At 38.7% G+C, this 19,459-nt stretch overlaps 2 protein-coding genes, 1 long non-coding RNA gene and 1 pseudogene across 4 annotated transcripts; 3 read left to right on the forward strand and 1 right to left on the reverse strand.

Moving 5' to 3' along the window:
* The first annotated feature begins 5,588 nt into the window (after positions 1–5,588).
* LOC148909698 (large ribosomal subunit protein mL44-like) lies at positions 5,589–8,542 on the forward strand (annotated as a pseudogene). Its single transcript, XR_016120340.1, has 7 exons — positions 5,589–5,706; positions 6,016–6,114; positions 7,009–7,187; positions 7,304–7,379; positions 7,561–7,645; positions 7,964–8,068; positions 8,417–8,542. The product of XR_016120340.1 is annotated as a large ribosomal subunit protein mL44-like (transcript).
* Positions 8,543–9,496: 954 nt separating this feature from the next.
* On the forward strand, positions 9,497–11,117 carry LOC148909699 (uncharacterized). The gene is made up of 3 exons (XR_016120262.1): positions 9,497–9,542; positions 10,352–10,386; positions 10,969–11,117. It is a non-coding gene; the product is annotated as an uncharacterized LOC148909699 (long non-coding RNA).
* Positions 11,118–12,889: 1,772 nt separating this feature from the next.
* LOC116291506 (uncharacterized) lies at positions 12,890–16,406 on the forward strand. The gene is made up of 4 exons (XM_031698680.2): positions 12,890–13,098; positions 14,006–14,067; positions 14,686–15,097; positions 15,524–16,406. Exons 1-4 carry the CDS (start codon positions 12,945–12,947, stop codon positions 15,739–15,741), a joined length of 846 nt encoding a protein of 281 aa, XP_031554540.2. The 5' UTR covers positions 12,890–12,944; the 3' UTR covers positions 15,742–16,406.
* Positions 16,407–17,466: 1,060 nt separating this feature from the next.
* Positions 17,467–18,372, reverse strand: LOC148909700 (somatostatin receptor type 5-like). The gene has a single exon (XM_089033476.1). It carries the CDS (start codon positions 18,370–18,372, stop codon positions 17,467–17,469), a length of 906 nt encoding a protein of 301 aa, XP_088889602.1.
* Between the last annotated feature and the right edge of the window lie 1,087 nt (positions 18,373–19,459).

The raw sequence follows: 19,459 nt of genomic DNA on the forward strand, positions 1-19,459 counted from the left end.
ACTGGGTTGTGCTGTTTCGGAGTAAGTACGGGATACAGGTCCCGGTTCGCGGGGGCCGATTAGCGGGTTTGTCCCGAAAAATTGAAATGATGGTGTCACAGTTGACTCCAGTGAAGGTTCATTGACAGACAAAGGAATCCATCCCTCTGTTTCTTCTACGATGCTCCGCAATGAAGAGTGATCTGAAACCAATGGACACATAGTCTCACAACGTGAGGCCAGTAAAATCCTTCTGTAACCAGAGACAATTGTAACCATTAACATGAGATTCAATCTCACGTACCGTTCACAGGAAACATTGGATTAGTTCGACAATGGTTCACATGACGTCACAATTCGGGGGGGGGGGCGCGCACCATGTCTTAAAGGGGCAGCTGAATTTGGGATCCTCCGAATCCATTCGCACGGCCCGATGGAGTTATCAGATTGAATGGGCGACTCACAGTAATCGATTATCGACCGCAGATAAACCCGCGCCTTAGAAAACCGAGTTTACAAGAAAACATTTCGGGGTGTCTGGTCTCAGGCCCGTAGCCACGTGGGCAAAAGCGTGCCAGTATTCCTCTCAGTGGAACACATATCATTCTTGACAAATACCCACAATACAATACAATACACTACAAGAATGACTGTCGAGTCGTACTTAGTCCCCCACCGATCAAATTGCGCGGATCTATAGGGAAGAGTAGGGGTGGTTGTGTATAAGCAGGGCATTCAGCTGGAAACCAACATAAAGCTTGCTGTCCATGGATACGGAAAATGACTGCTGTTAAGGCCACCTATGATAAGTAGATGAGAATCATCTCTGTCAGGGTCATCTACGATTATGTATCCCAATAACGTTGACCAAACGGGTGAGTCCTCTTAGAGAGATGCTGCTGTTTGCGCCCGTGACAGTGATTCTCGTGGGTGCTTTGTTAATGTCCGTGATATTAACATGGAAGTTCTTGGTAAGGGACGAAGGAATACTTCACGTACAGTTATTTGAACAGTATGATTGGTGTTGTGTCTTGTGGTTAATGGGCACGTTTGAGACAATACTGGTCCCTGCCCACCCTGAAAGGGTTAACCCATGGGATAGTTTATTCTGTACACATACCCAGTGTAGGCAAATCCGCGTTCTTGTATAACAGATAGATCCACAAGTAGGTCCCCGTCAGTGGAGTTTTCTCCAAGAGATGACGGGTTAGATGTAATCTGTTGGGGGTTCAGGAACATCAAGGTTGGACGCGAACGAAGAAACAATTGAAGCGGAGTAGACCGCTGTCTGTACATTTAAGAAACAGAGCAAAACAAGCGCTGACCTCATAGCTTAAACCGTGCCACGAGAATGGAGTTCGTTTCGGGAAGGATATTTGAATTCTTTGGTTATCTGATTTGTTTTGGAAGCCGATCGCTTGTGACGAGTAGACGGACATGCGCACTAACAAAAAGCAAAACAAACTTTTTTTTGGCTTCCTCTCACTTACAAACACACTTATTGGCGTATGGCAGTTAGCACCAACTATTTTCCGGGACACTCGAATGAATTCCGGACGGAACTTAAGCATAGCCGAGAGCTGAAACTTTTTATATAGCGGATCAATAGGCCCGGGCACACTATGCCGGAAATGTGCATCTCAACTTCATACCGCAACGAAAAAAAAGTTTTCCGTTCACAATAAGGAAACGGATAGAAATGTTTCGCGTCCACAATAGTCCGATAAGAGGGCGGCAAAAAACGCTTCATCAATCTAAGCATGTGCGTCGACACTGAAATTGAGCCGCGGTGTTGAATTTTTAGCTTCCCGCCATGTTCCCATGACAATCATGAAGTCATGCGTATTCGAAAAAAAATTCGATATGAATGTTCTCCGTCCAAATAATACGGCTAGCCGGCGTTTTCAAATAGCGCAGCGCCACCGTGACCGTCATAACAACGAAGACAACAACGAAAATTGACAAAAACAAACTACAAGTTTCCTTTAAGCATGATAATTTCACTAGCGATCGCCAGTGACTTAGTTTTACAGGGTTATTATTGTAACGTAAAGAAAAATATCAAATCGGTTCGTATAATCCTCGTTTAGAGCGGTTAAACAGAATGCGCAATGTGTGTGTACGAAGCTTAGGCTATTTTAGAATCAGGCGCTGGATATTGTTCCACTCGGAAACCGTATTTCGAAAAAATTCGTGTCAGATGAAGAATAGACCCTATTCCCGCATTCGCTTGAATGACCACGGAATCAATGGCGTGAAAGCGAGATGAATTGATTGAATTTGTGGGTGTATAATTTGAATTTGGATTGGGATTTGCACCTATGGGCACCCTGCATTCCCCTCTATTTAATAACTATGAATTCAAGAGCTATAGCTATCTAACGTCACTTCCTTTCGTCTTTCATTAAGAACCGAATTCGGCACTATAATAAATATGGCAATTCTTTCGATGTGAAGAAAAAAGCTGACAATACATCCAAACTACAAGAGAGGTTGAAACCGGCTTGATTGAAATGATAGGCTAACAGTTGAATTTTTGAATATTTACTAGAGGACATAATACTAATATATTCTAAACCTTATTATGGAGCTCTAATTTTCACAAGCTAATCAAGGTTCTGAAATGAAAAGTAGTTTTTTACTTGCCACACTACTTTTTCAAACGAAGAACTCGGCTCCACTCTGAATACGATGAATGGATGCAAAGCAAACCTCAATTAATCTTTGATCACATGATGATTTTTGCTGTCCGTCCTCCCAAATGATCCCATCATATGGCACCATCAAGGAATCCACTTATGGGACACGTGGCATCTTACGTTGTGATTGGTGAGAAATGAGAAATAATACTGCCGCGCTTGCAAATCTCGTGCATGCTTTCATTTGGTTTTGGCATGAAAGTTTGTGAAAGCGAGGATTTTACGTATCCGCTAAATTAAAGTTACGAATTTACGTAAATGAGCCCAAAACTTGTGCACAATTTAAATCTTATTCAAACTTACCGGTTACCATGAATATACTAACTACGGTCAACTTATTCGAAGGATAGGAGTTTTTTTAGCAAGATTTATTAGTGACTCGAACACAAAAGTCTTTGGGGTCGCGGACAGATGGCCGTCCGGGAATTGAAACCGGAATCGCACACCTAAGCGAGAATCAGACGCCTAGACCACCGGGCCTCTTTGGAGACATGAATTTTCTTTCATATTTTCAAATTCTTCTCGTTTTCCATCTTGAGTTCTTAATTTATCCTTTTTTTTTTTTTTTTTTTTTTTTTTTTCCTTACACTAGTCCTGCCCTTTCACACGTTTTTGTCCCGTCTTTTCTTTAGATATCTTATAGACAATATATCTCCTGTTTTATTGAGCTCGATTTATAAAAATGGGGATTGGGAGATACTTACGCGACGCTATGATTGGTCGAAAGCGTGTTGTGCTGAGTGAGTATCAGAAACACGCCTATCGTCGCATTTTAGTCTATATCGCGCGCGCTCATTAGTCAGTTTGACAGAAGACGGACATGTAGTGGAGCGAATTTTCACTAAACATTTGCTTTTTTTGCGATCTTTTCGGCGGAGGTTTCTGTTATTTTATAAACAACATTCAAAAACAGTTTCTGTGGGTGTTTGATACTCTGATCAAAACACCTTGGGATGTTGGGAGAATACTCGAGAAGCTGGAAACCACTCCGGACGCGTCGTGGTTTTCTACGCTCCTCTCGTGAATCTCCCCAAATACCCGCGTGTTTTGATCAGGGGTATCAAACACGGAAAACTGTTTTTGATTGTTTAAATTAATAATAACCATAATAGAAAAGACTATTAATAAGAACCACTGTAGTCGGCAGTCCATAGATACAAGATCGAAAAGGCGTCTGCCCCCACCTCCGTCCTCAGAAAGTTACCCCTTTAGGAAAAAGGAAAAATGGTATCACACACCTATATCCAACAATTATCTTCTAAGTTTAATTATTTCCATATATACAAGTAACAACAACATTCATTTGTCTAATGATATTAATTCATCATCTCGTTACGTTGAGGTGACTCAGAAATTGCTTGATTTATCTGTTAAGCTTTTGGATGGTACAGCATAGATATTAGGCCCCAAGGTTCTTTTTCTGTTGAGTAGAAATTCTTGCCTGTTTCTTTTTTTCTTGCTGATGTAGGCCATATTCTCTTCCTGTATGAAGAAATAAAACATCATCATTCATAAGTGGAGAGGTACATTTACATCATGCATTTTCAGTCCTTGTTTCTTGCATGCTAGTTTTCCGTGCCTGTATATTATATTTAACGCCATGTGATGACTGTTGTTTTGTTTGATTGCAGATGAATGCCCGTAAAACTATGACCGAGAACCAATATTTTGTGGGGGGCCAGGCCCCCAAAAAAATTTGTGGGGGGGGGGGGGCATCTGCTCCCCCGCCTTCTCCCCCCCCCCTGGTTTCCACCGCCCCTGGTTGTTACTACTAAGTAGACACTCTTGCCAGGGACCACTTGAAAGCAAGATTGCCATGGATGCCCGGTAAAGTACTTCTAGTTTAATAGCACACAATGGACCAGTGTTTGCCTGTCACTTAAGGCTGGTATAAGATTTTATATTGATTTATTTATTTATCTAATTTTTCTTTGTGTTGTGATTTTTTATGTCGCATTGTCTTTTTTTTTGTTTGCATTGTGTTTTTTTTTTGTGTTGACCCTTCTGGGCCACAGTAATTGATACCTTAGCAATAGATTACTCTCTGGTCGATGGCACCTGATGGGCAGTGTTTGCATGTTATCGTAGGCAAGTAATAAGATTCATAAAGGTCTTCAGCTAATTGATATTAAGTACAGTAATAGAATACTGTCTGGTTGATAGCACATGACAGAAGGCCGCATCTGTCCTTCACTGAAGGCTGGTAATGAGATTCATGAAATTCATTCAGCTGATTGATACCAAGCAACAAAATACACTCTGGTTGACATCACGTGATGGACAGTGTTAGTCCTTCACTCAAAGCTGGTATAATGAGATTCATGGGATTCGTTTAGATTGATACTAAGCAATAGAAGGGTTCATGGCAGCCATGTTATAGGGCAAGAACAACCAATATTCTTGCAAAACAAGAGGGTTTATCTTCCAAAAGAGAACATTTAAAACTTTTTTTTACCTAGAACTTGGCGACATGTGGGGTATTACCATGGTCAGATATGGAGTGCTCAGTAAGGACTCGACTCTACCTATGATTTCTTCTTATCCCTTGTGTTTCTTCTTTGCATTGAGGTTATTTTTTTTATAATTCGATTCTTCCTAATAATACAGAATTTTTACTTCAATCAAACAGCAAAAACTACACATGTACATGGGAAGTTTATAAATTTTATACACAAAAACAAACTACTTTTTTTTTCTCATAGTAATAACGAACCCAGATACCCTAACGTACCCTGCAAATATTCTTCCAGGTGCAGATCTTCGCCCAAGTAAAATCCTTGTAAGCCACATTTTTTTTATCGACTTCCAAATAATGAAATTTTCAAGATGGCGCTCAAGACCGAGTGGTCCTGGGTAGATACCGCGCCTGCGTCTATAGTCATTAGCGGGTTTGCCCATGGACATCAGGAATTCAAGATGGCGGCTCATTCGCAAGTCTTGTCGTGTTTGAGGTTGTTACAGCGATCTTGTACGATATGGGGTAGCAGATCGCCAGATTTCATTGGAAATAGAGCAATAATACTGTCAGGTAAACATTTGTTCTTGTCTTCATAAAGTATTAGTGAAGTAGTTTGGTTTCTACATCTACACAATTTATTTGCAAAATCCAAAAGGACATCTAACAAATTCCACTGCAAGTGCAAGATAAATAAAATAAATAAATATGTGCGAATAGTAATAATAATGTGCTAATAATGATGAATAAATAATAGTTCATGACACGGTTAACCTTCAGAAAGTTTATCTTGATATTTCAGTGTAGACTTTAACTTTAGTCTTGTATCTATCTTGAGTATAACAACGTAGGCAAGCTTTGATATTTGTGATATCATTATAGGTGCTACCTGTAGGTTCTATCGTGGTAGTAGCAGAGACACCAGAAGGAGAGAAAGAAATGAAAGAGCAAGACAACGCAAAGAGAAGGAATTAAGCCAAAGTAATAAGCTAATATAGAAGAACGTTGAACTCTGGTGTTTAATATAAAATATTAAGTATTACCTGAGCATTTTCCACCCACCCCACTTGCCCCTTTCCCATCATTTATCATAACCACTGCATTACATATTACAAAAATATAAAAGTAAGATTATTTGGAGAGCATGACACTTGACAGCCTCACCCTAGGACTCCATACATTCATTGTGTATACCAGAGGGGGAGGATGATAAAAGTAAAGTAGTAGCTAAAGTAAAGTAAAGTACTATTAAGATTTTGGTTCTCCCAACTTCCCCCCTGTTATTCTCTGAAAAAAATTAATGGTTGCTGACCACACGGTTTGCAACATTGCATGTAACATTGCACGCCACAGGACTGCTGTTGCAGTGTGTGTCTACCCCTCAAACTTGTTGCACACAACGTTTGCATGCAATAAATCTAAAGTTGAATCCCTCTCTACTCTTGCAACATTGCGCAACAAATTTCATTATGTGAACATGGCTGCAACATTTTGAAATTTCCAGCCAATCAGCTTTGCACCAAATTTATAACTGCTGACCAAATATCTAAACATAGCAGCCTGACACAAGCGATGTTGCGGATTTTGTTTGCAATGTGTGTCCCCCACCCCGATTCAAATTTGTTGCTTGCAATGCTGCATGCAATGTTGCAATGTGTTGTCCAGCACCTTTACAGGCTTGCTTCATCTGCTTTAAATTGTGTTTTTCAGATCCCCTATTATTGTAAGCAAAAGTTACCCCCTCCTTACTGCATTTGATCTGAATGAATTTATGACAAGAGTTTTTAAGAACTCATGGTTTTTTAAAACAATTCGGAACATTAAAACTTGGTTCCAACTCATTTCTTATGCATTCCTTCAATCTTATTCTCGTAGGGTTTTTGACAAAAGAGAATTTATAAATATCAACTATGACAAAGAGTTGTTTGCATTCAAAAGTAGATTATCTCTTCAGTCTATTGATGATAGTGTACTCAAGCAAGCACTTACACATGAATCCTATCAAGAAGATCCTCAACTTGCTGATCAAAATAACTCCAAGTTATCAATATTAGGTAAGCCATGAATTACATGTATGATCCTTGGACACAGTATGATCACAGCATGGCCTCAAAAATTTGCACTATACTGTTGAAAGTAAATAGTCATATGATGGTTTCTCTTTATTTAGGTTATAATCTAACTGCCCATCATATCACAGAATTTCTTTGTTTCAAGTATCCATCACTAAATGTGGAAGGAATCAGGTGAATGCTAATAATTTAGGACTTTGAAGTTTATATAAAAATGTGGAGAGAGAGGAATGATTTCTTGAGGTTGATAGCTTAAATTTCTGCATTTGCCTCTGCACTTATACATGTAGTTTACTTTCAAAAAATATTTTTCAAATATTTTCATTATCCTCTAACTTTGTTTGATTTTTTTAAGATGTCTTATTGACTTCCTGACAAGCAGAGAATCCATTGTTAAAATAGCTCAGTTGACTGCCTTGCCTGAACTTATTAAAACAGAGGTAATAAAACATATATTAGGAATCTTAAGATTTGAAAACATGCTCAATGAATTGAAAACTTTTCCAGACCAAATCTTTGCCTTACTTATCATTTTGGCCAGTACTGTTGAGCCAGAAATGGGGGTACTGTATGGCCCGAGCTAAAACTAATTTGGCATGTGATCATGATTGTGACTGATGGGCTGTTATTTTAAGCCCTGGTTGTGCCCTACATCACCTTCCTTGATAGATTCTTAAGGTCCCTGTAACAATATAGTCTTATATATGTAAACCTGTGTTCTATTTTTTAAACATGCCTCTTTTCAAAACTACATTTAGTTTGACCTTGACATGCTGCACCAAGAAAAGCACCTCAACTACGTGAAAGAAGATGTCATTTGTGATGCATTCTATGCTCTGATTGGTGCCATCTACAGTGATAAGGTTCTTGATTCTGTACTTTGATAAGTGAATGTAATCACATTGCTTAGCATAATTATATTTTCATTTATTTACTACAATTAATTATTAGTAATAATAATAATAATAATAATAATAATAATAAATAGGTGCTTATTAGGTTTAGTTTTGAAACAGTTAAATATAAAATTGACAAAATGCCTAGATCTTTTCCCCTATATCTAGACTTCTTCAAGAGTCATTATGTCAAACATTTGAGCCAGGTGACGATGGTAATAACTAGTTAGTAATAAAATATATGGACTGAATAAAAATGTATTGTAGGAATAAACAACCACACAACAAATCAATCTCTACTGTTTTCTGTTGCAGGGTTCCCATGAAGCTAATAAGTTCATTCAGGACTTTATTATCACTCAGCTTCAGGGACAAGAGTTGTCAAACCTACTCACATTCAAAGACCCAGAGAATCTTTTAAAGGACATTCTTACTAGCTGAGGGAAAGCCGAAACCAGAAAGCACGGTATGCATTTTAAAGATTTGGCTGAAAAATATAAACAACTGTAACTTACTATAATATGTCTGCTATTAATTAACTACAGTGATGATGGTTGACAGTAATCCTAATTAGCATGAAAACTGGTCAATGTTTGATCTTTTTTCTTTAAAGAAATATTTGCTTTGAACATTCCTATTAAAAATATTTAAACTAAAGCTTCTGCTCTGCTCTGCTCTGGCTCTTCGCTCTGCTCTTTCTTGTCTATTGCTCTCGTATGGTTCTTATATTATAGTTATCTTATCTTCTGTCTCTTATATTCTTTATTTCTCTTCTCTTTATGTTCTATTATGTTCTGTTCTTCTGTTCTGTCCTTCTTTCTGTTATCTTATGTTAGCATCTTCTGCTAGTATGTTGGAGGGGTAGGGAGTAGGAGGGGAGAGGGGGGAGATAGGGAGAGGAGAGAGGGGAGAGGAGAGGAGGGGAGAGGAGAGGAGGGGAGGAGGGAGGGGAGAGGGGGGAGAGAGAGAGGAGAGAGGACGAGGAGAGGAGAGGAGGGAGAGAGGAGAGGAAGAGGAGAGGAGAGGAGAGGAGGAGGGCGAGGAGAGTGGAGAGGGAGAGGGAGGGAGAGGAGGGGGCGGGAGAGGAGGGAGAGGAGAGGAGAGGCTAGGAGGGAGAGGAGATGAGATGAGAGGCGAGGCGGGGATGTCTAGAGTAGAGATTGCGAGGAGTATCTTGTCGCGGCTCTTCTCTAGATAGTCTCTTCTCTTCTCTCTCCTTCTCTTTTCTTTTCTTTTCAGTTTTGTTCTCTCCTTTCTCCCTAACTTCTTGTTGTTTTTCTTTTCTTCTTTTCACTTGCTCTCATGTTTAATAAGTAATAGTCTCTTGTTTTCACTGTTGCTTACTGATATATTATTGCAGAGTATCCGAGAGAGTGGCAAGAGGACTCATCTTCCGTCTTTGTGGTTGGTATTTTCTCAGGAGACACAATGCTTGGTGAAGGTATGAACCCTTTTTTTAAAACCATGAAGACGATATAACCAACCCTGTTTTACTGGTATTTCAAACATCATCTTGTACTGGCTGTCTTGCTTCATATTATATCTGACCTTAGCTGCCGTTACTTTAAAGAATTCATAACATTAAACTTTTTTTTAAATGGAGTCATTTGACACAGTGGCTTGTTACATCGTAATGAATTCCTTCGAATCTACAATTATGCACGAATCTCCATCAAAATCAATTTGTTTGATTCTGAATAGAGAAATATTTTTGTTTATTATATAATTACCAATGAAATATCTATTTTTCTCTATTTCGAAAAATTGATATCTTCACACGTGAAAATAACATGTTATTTTCACGTGTGAAAATAACACCATTGTGATGGCTATTCAAAAATACACGGAAAGAATTGCCTGAAAAAGCCAAAAACATACTTTCATTGATAATTATATAATAAACAGAATATTACATGGGCGCTTGGAGATACGAAATTTATCTTCTCGTGTTGAAAATCTCTCACTCGTTCGCTGCGCTCACTTGTGAGAGATCTTTTCAACACTCGAAGATAAATTTCGTATCTCCGCGCGCCCATGTAATATCCTCTATTTCTTTGTTTTTAATCTTGAGCTATCTTGTCGTTGTGGATTAGTTGGTTGGTTGATTTTGTTTTTCTCTTAGATTTTTTGGTTGGTTTTGTTTTTGCTTTTATCTTTGTTTCGTTTTTTCATTTTTCTAATGACACATACAAAATCTGTTATTGTCTTAAGTTATATACACGAATTGTCTTGTTTTCATTGCTTTTTTAGCTGCAAGTTATAACATCACCAAAGCAAAGAATCAAGTAAGTATTGTACCAGCACATTACTGTTAAGAGTTACTGCAAAAAGGGCGCATTCGTAGTTATTCCAAATGCATTGAAATTGCGGTGAAGAAAATTCGGAAAACCTTTTTAGTTCTGGGAATATTGGCTCTCCCCTGGACCAAAATTTGATGATCTAATCAAATCGATATCACTTGACCCCGATTAACGACATCCATTGAACCAGTCATAACACTTGCTAGAATGCCTTGACTATGAGCCGTCACGGTCACGGCAAACCGCGTTCGTTTAATTTTCTCCAATCATGTAAAACCTGTTTTGCCGACCTTCAAGTTTTATGGAAAACCCTGAAACAACCTCTGGGGCAGCCAACTCACAGATTGAATTTTGAAACTACCTCTGGGCTGATCAAAGTCAGGGCAAGAATAACTCACAGATTGAACCCTGAAACAACCTGCTGACCTAACGGACAACTTACAGATCGAATAAGAAGTTTAGCTTAGTTAGTGTCAGGTTTTACGGAGGGTAGAAAATCTAGATTCCAAAGTACCCATAGAAGGAAACCCTCTACTAAATTATTATATTTTTATGCTTTACTTTTAGGCGACCTTAGCTTCGTTGATGAAGCTGTTTGAACGGGACATGAAGCTCGACCCATCCTTGCCTTCAGAAAAAGAAGAAATAAAGTTTCAGGTTCATGAACGGTCATGAAACAAAGTGGTGTTAAAATAAAACGATATTCAAATTCTTTATTGAGTTGAGCCAGTAGTCAAATTTATTAAATTAAAGTTGAGCATTATTTTCAGTTACGACGGCTAACGCGTCATTTATGTAGAAAGAAAGAAAGAAAAAAAAGCGACTATCTGGATCCTTTGGATCATAGTAGCCCAGAATGAGTTTCAGTGATTAGCCCTGATAAAGGACTCAAATAACGTTGGCAACCATTTAGTATCTGATCCGTTATTTCTCCTTTTACGACAAACATGAAACGTCAGTTGACCATTGAAAACGTCTTTAAAATTAGTGACATGGAATGGCAAAGATCTCCAAGTAGAAGATAAACAAAGAATATTTAATTTTGTGTTTGGTGAGAAGGCTTTGCAAAAGGTCAAGTGAAATACAGGGAAACAATGAAAACCTGTTAATGTCTGCAGTTCGCTATTCTCTCTCTAGTTCGTGGGAAGAAAAAAAACGCGATGCAACTGTAATATTTGTCGTTATAAAATCTGTATTTTAGTATTGTCTTGGATATCTAGGCTTCAATCAAACAGCCATAAGTGTATAAGAATCTATACTAAATTCAGTTAATGTTTCTGAACTAGTATATATTACGTCCATGCCTCCAGAGTACACGAGTGTCGAGTATTCTTGGTGTTAAGTGGGGACATTTCTTTTGACAGTTCTTGATATTTTCAGGTAGGGGTCAAAAATAAACTAGAACATAAGAGGAAACTAAACGAGACTTACCTCGAATATTTAATGTTACCAAACATTGTGTTATCCGAAAAAATTTAGATGAGAGCCTAAACGATAATCATGTTTCATTTTTTTCGTGTTCCAGTTGAATTTCGCATGAATCGTGGTTTCGTTATTTTCTGTCTTTAGTGTTTTAATCCCGTGTGTCCGAAATAGAAATGAACGTGACCGTCATAATTGCTTACTATCAATCACGTGACTTTTTGGAGTTGACTGGGGGGCAAACAAGCGGTTGATTGGGGGGCAACTAGCGGATGCTAAGTCAAAACATATCAAAATAAGTCCTCAAACTATTGTATTTGACTATTTTCACGACATCAAACCAGAAAACAAGAGATCAAAACAACCTCCAGGATTCTACAAGCCATCAAAAAAGAGCTATTACCGGAAGTGACGTCTATTGATAGCAACCTATTGAAAGAGAACACAAAAGTCGGCTAATTTGTTATGGTTTAGACGAGAATGCAAATCAAAGAAAAGATAATATAATCATTTATTATGAGCCGAGAAGCCTCGCCATGAAACGCGCTAAAACTTTGGTACATGTCGCATTTTCACAACAACAGTAAATAACGCGTTTGCACGACATGCAAGTTTGATGAAGAAGTTTGTCTCGACTTTGTCTCTCTTTGTGAGAGAATGATAAGGACTGAGCTCCCTGTGGAGGGAGTTTGAGTGACATGTGAGAGAAGAGCCGTGAGAGCACGAGAGATGTGTTTGGAGAAAAGGATGTTGTGAGAGAGAATCGGAATTGTAAAGAGGATAAACTCGTTATTTGGATTAAATCTTAAAGCAGGAGTTGGAGACTATATTCATAAATTATCGTACACTCTTTTGAACGGGGAGAAAGTCTTGGTCGCATGCACAGAGCAAGACGTAAATGGAAAAATTTATCCTTAACTAAACAATGGACCACAAACTTGGGGTCAGCTATCTTAACAGGTGCTTTGATATCATCTTTAAAGGTTCATTTATTAGTCATCTATAATTCAGAGCATGTAGTTAATGACACCGTTTTGCCAGTCGTTATATGATATCATCTAACAAGCAACAGTTTCTTTGATCGATACCTTTCAAGCTTGTTCCAAAAAAGTTTTTTTATCATGATATCTAAGGTTACTCCTTGGGTGGTTTTGATGGCATTTGTGTCATGTATAGTGAGTGAGAGTGGTAATGACGTTGGGGATAGCAAGAGGAGACATGTAGTAGTGGTTAATCCTTCACATAAATCTTCGAAAATTTCACATCCTGGTTCAGGTACGTATGCAAATCTTTAAACCTTTGATTTTTTTTCTACTGAATCAATCAACTTCTGGCAGGGCTGATCGAAGCAGCCGGGTTTTGGTAGTAGTTTTTTTATTCATGATAGGGGAGGGTAAGGCGATACAAATACAAAATAACACCTTAGTTAATAACGAGTTCTATTGTTAGCAAAAGTAGGCGAGGCGGCCCGTCTTCTTCGTCCAAATACAGTCGACTCTCGTTACACCAGACACCCCCGGGACTGTTCACTTGGTGTCCCTTCTTTAATGATATTTTTTGCCAGGGACTCTGCTGCCGTCCGTAATAGCCAGGTGTCCGTAATATCGGGGTATCCAGAAGCCGATAGTTGACTGTAAAAAGCGAAATAAAGGAATTGCGAAAACATAGTGTTTAATGTGAAATGAGCCGTTTGAAAATTATGTTATAAAATCTGAAAATATGGCAAAAGTCGATAAAGAAAATCGCACGATCTGCTCGAGTACAATTCGGAATTCATAGGTACGAGTGGTTTCTTGAGAGTTTTCAAAACTGGAAGAGCCGTTAGGCGAGTCCAATTTGAGAACTTTCAAAAAATCAGAAGCATCTATAAATTCCGAATTGTACGAGAAGATTGTGCGTATTTTTCTTTATAATACACTCAACAAAATTGAGTGACTGACTTGATAGGGACTCTACAAGAGTACAATTTGGGATTTAATTGTACTCCTCTTGTCCAATCAGAATCGAGTAATTTTGTTGAGTGTATTTTAGAGCATTAAAGAAGGCGAGACGAACTGGACAGCCAACATGTCCCCTGGCCTGGTACGAAAAAACTTGAACTGAACTAGTATGCTTTATAGTATTTAAAAAATATAAGAAAAATATAGCAATCATATTTTGATGATGCTTTTCCATGTCATAGACGTTATTGTCATTGGGCACGGTGAAGAGAGTGGGGATGAGGAAGATATAGACAAAGAAACTGTGAGTATCTTAGGCCTAGGGCAAACGTCGAACTTTCCATGCACCGAACTCATTGAAAACAATGGATATCAGGTGATAATGAGGCGGCATTCTTTGATGTAATTAAGTTCGGTGCATGTAAAGTTCGACGTTTGCCCCAGGCCTTACTTAGTTGGGGTAACAAACTATTTAAGCATTAATTATGCATTCCGTATACCAAGAGTGGCTTCGCCTCGTTAGGTCTATAACCTTTACGTGAATTTCCTTCAGTTAGTTGCGCATCCAGGGGTGGTTTCTTGAGTTCCATGTTAAACCCTTTTTTGAAGCCCATCATGATCTTTACACTCAGAAGAATGAAATTGAACTCCCCTATATGTGAAGCCAATCGCACCACCTTTACACTTAGCCTCCTCCACAGGCATCTGCTTTGCTGTTTTTTGCTCCTTGGACTTCCTGTGGCGAGGACAAAAAAGACTCCTCCTATCTCGTTGCTAGTTCTTCTCTGCAATAAAATCTAACACAGGGATCCCAAGAGAGAATATCATACCTCGACTTGTGATCACTAATTCTAAAAAGTTATATCAGTTAATATTCACCGCTTTTGATAAATCATGTCTTCATTTTACTTCTAAATTTCAGATTTCGACCTTATCAAACAATATCCTATCAACCACTAATCTTGTGCACTCTCAGTCACAACTGATCGAAAATCTGGGCAATCAGCTCCAAAAACTACATCATTCATTAAACGCACAAAATGGAAAAATAACAAGCGATATCCAGTTAACTAGAGAGGAATTGATGGAAGTCAACGAGAAGGTACGCAACGCGACCAACCTGGCAAATGTCATGGTTTTAATGTGGAGTAAATCGGAAAAAAAATTGGTCAAAATTGTCGACAAACTGGAAAATAAGATAGCCGAGGAGAAAGCTGTAGCTGATAGAAACAACAAGATGTGGGAAGAGAGACTTAAATCTTTAGAGAAAAAGTTGGGAAGATTGCAAATTGATACTGATAACGCACGACGATTGGCTGCTTCCAAGAGATCACGTGAGTCACATAATATTGACGTAATCTATTTTGGAAGGTTCGAGGAGGCTCTCTTGCTCCAGTGCTCCTCGGTCGTAGGTTTCTAAGAAGCACTAGAGCAAGAAGGCCTCTGGAACTCAGGAGTGCTAACCATTTAAACCAATCCACTGATCCAGTTGGAAATTCATTTGCAAATGGTAAGAAAAGTGCGGGAAACTTTGACTTTCGAAAAATGGTACACGCGTCTACCGAAAGAACCGGAGTAGAATCCCTCTGGAAAACAGGGTAATCGGAATGATACATACCATTTGTTTCCTAACCGGAATTTCCGGTTTTTCTTGATAAATGGTAAGCACCCCAGGGTAGGAGTTTTATAATCGACATTTACCTCCTCCAAGAATACAAAAAAAAATCTCTCTCGCTAATTTATTACTTCTATGCTTTCAGGTTGGCCTCGGGGTCGATACTGCATATTAGCCAATGGAGCATGTCCGGCCGGGTTTTATAGACAACGTGGATTCCTGAAAACAATATATATGTATAGTAGCAGCGGGGACTATATCAAGAGCATGCGCATGGGTAGCAGTTATATTGGTTGCTATGGGCAACATTGTGGTCAATATGGACACTATGCCACCATCAATATTGCGACTTGCTGCAAGTGATTAATCTCTGCCAATATGAATAGTCATAGATACGTGTAAATCATGTAGATATATAAACCATCTGTACACAGTTCTCATAATAGCCCACTTCCGAGATATGCTTTACTTGTCACGCACAAAGGTTTAAGGATGAGGCTACGTGCTAAATGCTCAGTCATTTGTGACAGGCGGTTAGAATAAATTTAATTTAGAACCTAGCCTCATACTGAAACCTTTGTGCGTGACGAGTGAAGTATATCTCGGAGGTAGGCTATTCTTAAAAGTAGCCGCCATCTTGATTGAGTGTAAAATATGTGATAGAGAAAATAGATTGCGTATGACTATTAGAAAGCCGCTGAAGGCTGGAAATGCCGTGACCGACACGGTGTCGAGCCAAGTATCCCGATTGGATAAACAGTCATTTCGTTTGCTGTCAGTAATTGGTTTAAAATGTAATTGGTACCGTGACCGTTACGGTGTTGCTTCAAACATCCTGATAGGTTCATTATCCAGTGATTTCGCGTACTATGAATGGTTCAACGAATGTTTTGGTCAGACGAAATCTAACCTATCTAGGTTGTTTGCGTTGTATTCTGTAGAAATACCTGGCTTCGTGCCATACTATGGCGAAGCAAAATGAACCTGGAACAGGGAGTCCATTAGAAAATAGTTGTCAATGGATACAATAAAACGATAACTAAAATTAAATTTCTAATCGTATTACCACTCTATAATCCCATATAAGCAACTACTGTATTATTTTCAAATTCTCTTTCCTCAGTCCAAATTAAAGATTAATTTGGATCGTTTCCATTCGCATTCTTTCGAGGGAAAACTATGACTCATGGAATCAGTCTAGTATAGTTTGGGATGATATAATTAATCTGCAATAGGATAACGTGTCCATTTTGCCAAATTGGACTCGGCCTATTTACCTCTTCCAATTTTGTGCCATTTTGGACTCTTTGAAAAACCACTTGTGCAAATTTATTCCAGATTGCATTCGAAACCACTATATTATAATAACAATAACAATAACAACAACAACAATAATAATGATGATGATAATAATAATAATGATAATAAATAATAATAATAACAATAATAATAATAATGATAGCATATATGTATTTTAGTGCACTTTTCTCTTTTCTTCACAAATGATTTAAAAAGAAAGAACAAAAAATCACATATTCATTTCATTCGATAGAAGCAAAAGCGTTTGATTATTTGATTCAATTACTGTCAGTCAGTCTACACAAAGTGATACTTCAGTCCATTATAATGTCCTCATTCGATTCCGGCTTTTACATCTTCCGTGACTCAGAGTACTTTCAAAAACCTTCAAAAAGACTGACATTTTCAATAACACGAAAGTAATATTCTGAGTTTCCGCACGATTGATGACATGAATGCCTTACAATTGACATCATAGCAGCTGTTTTGGGACCCAATGCATCAAGAAGTGGTTTATTCTTCTACTATGTACTAAAGTCACAAATTGTGGTGATGCCGCCGGTTTGAGTTAATATCGTACAAAAAAATCCTAAAGATTTCGCGCTGATGAAAACGATTCTTGACAAATGACTTATCAATTATATTAAATAGCGATTTAAACTTTAAGCTTTTAGAAGAAAAATTTCGAAGTAAATTGCAAGTGAAAAAAACTTTCAACTGCGATAAGAAAAGAAGGGAAAAAATGCATCACAATCTCAGCATATGTACAGTCGTAAATTGTCTCGTGTTTTAAGTTTTCCACTTTAATATTTCTTTAAAAGCTTGGCGGAAATTCGTGCTTTGAAAAGAATACAAAAATGGGTTGATAGCATTCTCTAAGAAAAAAACGGCCACACTCGCGGTAAAAACCTCATGAGATACTTTCTCAAGAGACTTAAAAATTCCAAGAATGCCCAAAGGAAGAAGAAACACTGTGTTTGCTGCAGTGACTGTAAGAGCGACTTTTATGAGTTTTCGTTTGGACTGCCTGTCTGCCTCAGCGAGGGCGTTATTTTGTGGTGCTACCGTCTTCTTGAAATAAAGTTCTCTCACTACTTGGAAATAACAGAAGAAAGTAACTGCAAGAGGTAAAAGTATTACCAGTACTGCAAAAGGGATGACAGAGCTTCCGTAAAAGTCTACATTCCCAGGGTACCCATGCTTGCAAATCACGTTGTAATAACCAAATATATAGAGTGGAGAAGTTATTAAAAGAGCAAACACCCAGACAGCGATGATGGCGTATTTTACTGTCTCTTCACGAAGCCTTACTCCTGACCTCATTGGCTTCACGATCGCATGGTATCTTTCTATAGCTACTACAGCGAGTGTGAAAATAGATGCTGAACTTGAGGTCACAGGGACATGGTAGTCCATGACAAACTTACACAACAGATCGGCCCAGATACCCTTTGGCAATGATATAATACGCTGTAGACTCAGCAAAGGAATAAAAACAGAAGTTATCAAGTCAGCTACCGCAACATTGGCAAGAAGAATGTTCGTAGTTGTTCGTAAAGATCGTTTTTTTCTTACCGCGATGACGACGAGAGAATTGCCAACAGCTGCGATGATGACAAAAGTGGCACCAATAGAAATAAGAGCAATCATCTTGGGTCGTAATAAATACGAACTCTTTTCTTCTTCCACCGCCATTTTCTGATGCTAGAACAGATATGTTTCTTATAAGTTGGAAGTGAATATTAACAGTCAAGTGGGAGCGAATGTTTTAAGTGGCAAGCCTTTTCCACTCATATAACTTCAAGTTATCCCTTTTCGCTGATCAGTATTAATTAGGTTTGGCAGCTACACCGATGATTGGTTGAAGCAACACGACATCTACAAGCTGGAGTATGAGGGGGGGGGGGGGGGGGTACTCCCCTATATTTGCTATACGGGTATGTGCAGCCCTATAGGGTATGGTTTTTCGGCTTTTGGGTCTGGGGTAGGGTATCATTTTTTGACATTTTGTCTGGGATAGGGTATCATTTTAGTCTGGGATAGGGTTAACGATTTGATCATTTTTGTCTGGCGAATAGGCTACGCTTTCTGCCGGCACAAAAACAATAAAAACGTTAGTAAATATTGATTGCAATCTATTGAAAAACCGTCTTTTCCGTCTTATAGTCTGGGATAGGGTGTACAATTCTTAGTTTCAGTCTGGGGTAGGGTATGTAAAATCAAAGTTTTAGGTCTGGGATAGGGTCAGGGTTTTGAGGTCCTGGCGGCACACCCCTACCCAAGTTGGGGTGGTAGTACCCCCCCCCCCCCCCGGGTGGTTGGTCTACCAGCTGCCAGAGTGCTATGCCGTATGACAATGTCTTCGCCTTTTCAAAGAGAAAGGGCGAATAGCAAAATAACTGATTTCCATCGCATACTAATTGTTTGATCTCAACATCTGCTGTATATAACGAGTTACCGTAGCCTGGATTCCCTGCAATGTCGTATCAGTGCGCAATTTCTGGTAATCAATATTTCAACTTCAAGCCGAGATAAGCAAATTGCAAAATCAGTGTTCTAGATGTTCTTTTGTGTATTCACTATATATATAATTTCCGACCTCCCAATTAATTGCGTGCCATCAAGCATAGCGCCTTTTGTAGCCAGGCGAGCTCGAAATCACTAGAAAGTTTCTAAATACCGGCCATAATTGCTATCCAGCAGCTAAAATAGATCAAACCACTCTAGGTTATTAGAAAATACTATGGCCATGGCATCACTGGATAGTGGGCCGCTCTTTCTT

The sequence above is a fragment of the Actinia tenebrosa genome, unplaced genomic scaffold (assembly GCF_029948245.1).
Source record: "Actinia tenebrosa isolate PJP-AT-01 unplaced genomic scaffold, QUT_ActTen_1.0 PGA_scaffold1__47_contigs__length_23844297, whole genome shotgun sequence".
NCBI lineage: Eukaryota > Metazoa > Cnidaria > Anthozoa > Actiniaria > Actiniidae > Actinia > Actinia tenebrosa.

Excerpts from the sequence above, each read along its gene's own strand:
- LOC116291506 (XM_031698680.2), top strand. The coding sequence starts at position 12,945 with ATGATATCTAAGGTTACTCCTTGGGTGGTTTTGATGGCATTTGTGTCA. Across the intron at positions 13,099-14,005 it reads AATTTCACATCCTGGTTCAG|ACGTTATTGTCATTGGGCAC; the intron begins GTACGTATGCAA and ends TCCATGTCATAG. Across the intron at positions 15,098-15,523 it reads GGCTGCTTCCAAGAGATCAC|GTTGGCCTCGGGGTCGATAC; the intron begins GTGAGTCACATA and ends CTATGCTTTCAG.
- LOC148909700 (XM_089033476.1), bottom strand. The coding sequence starts at position 18,372 with ATGGCGGTGGAAGAAGAAAAGAGTTCGTATTTATTACGACCCAAGATG.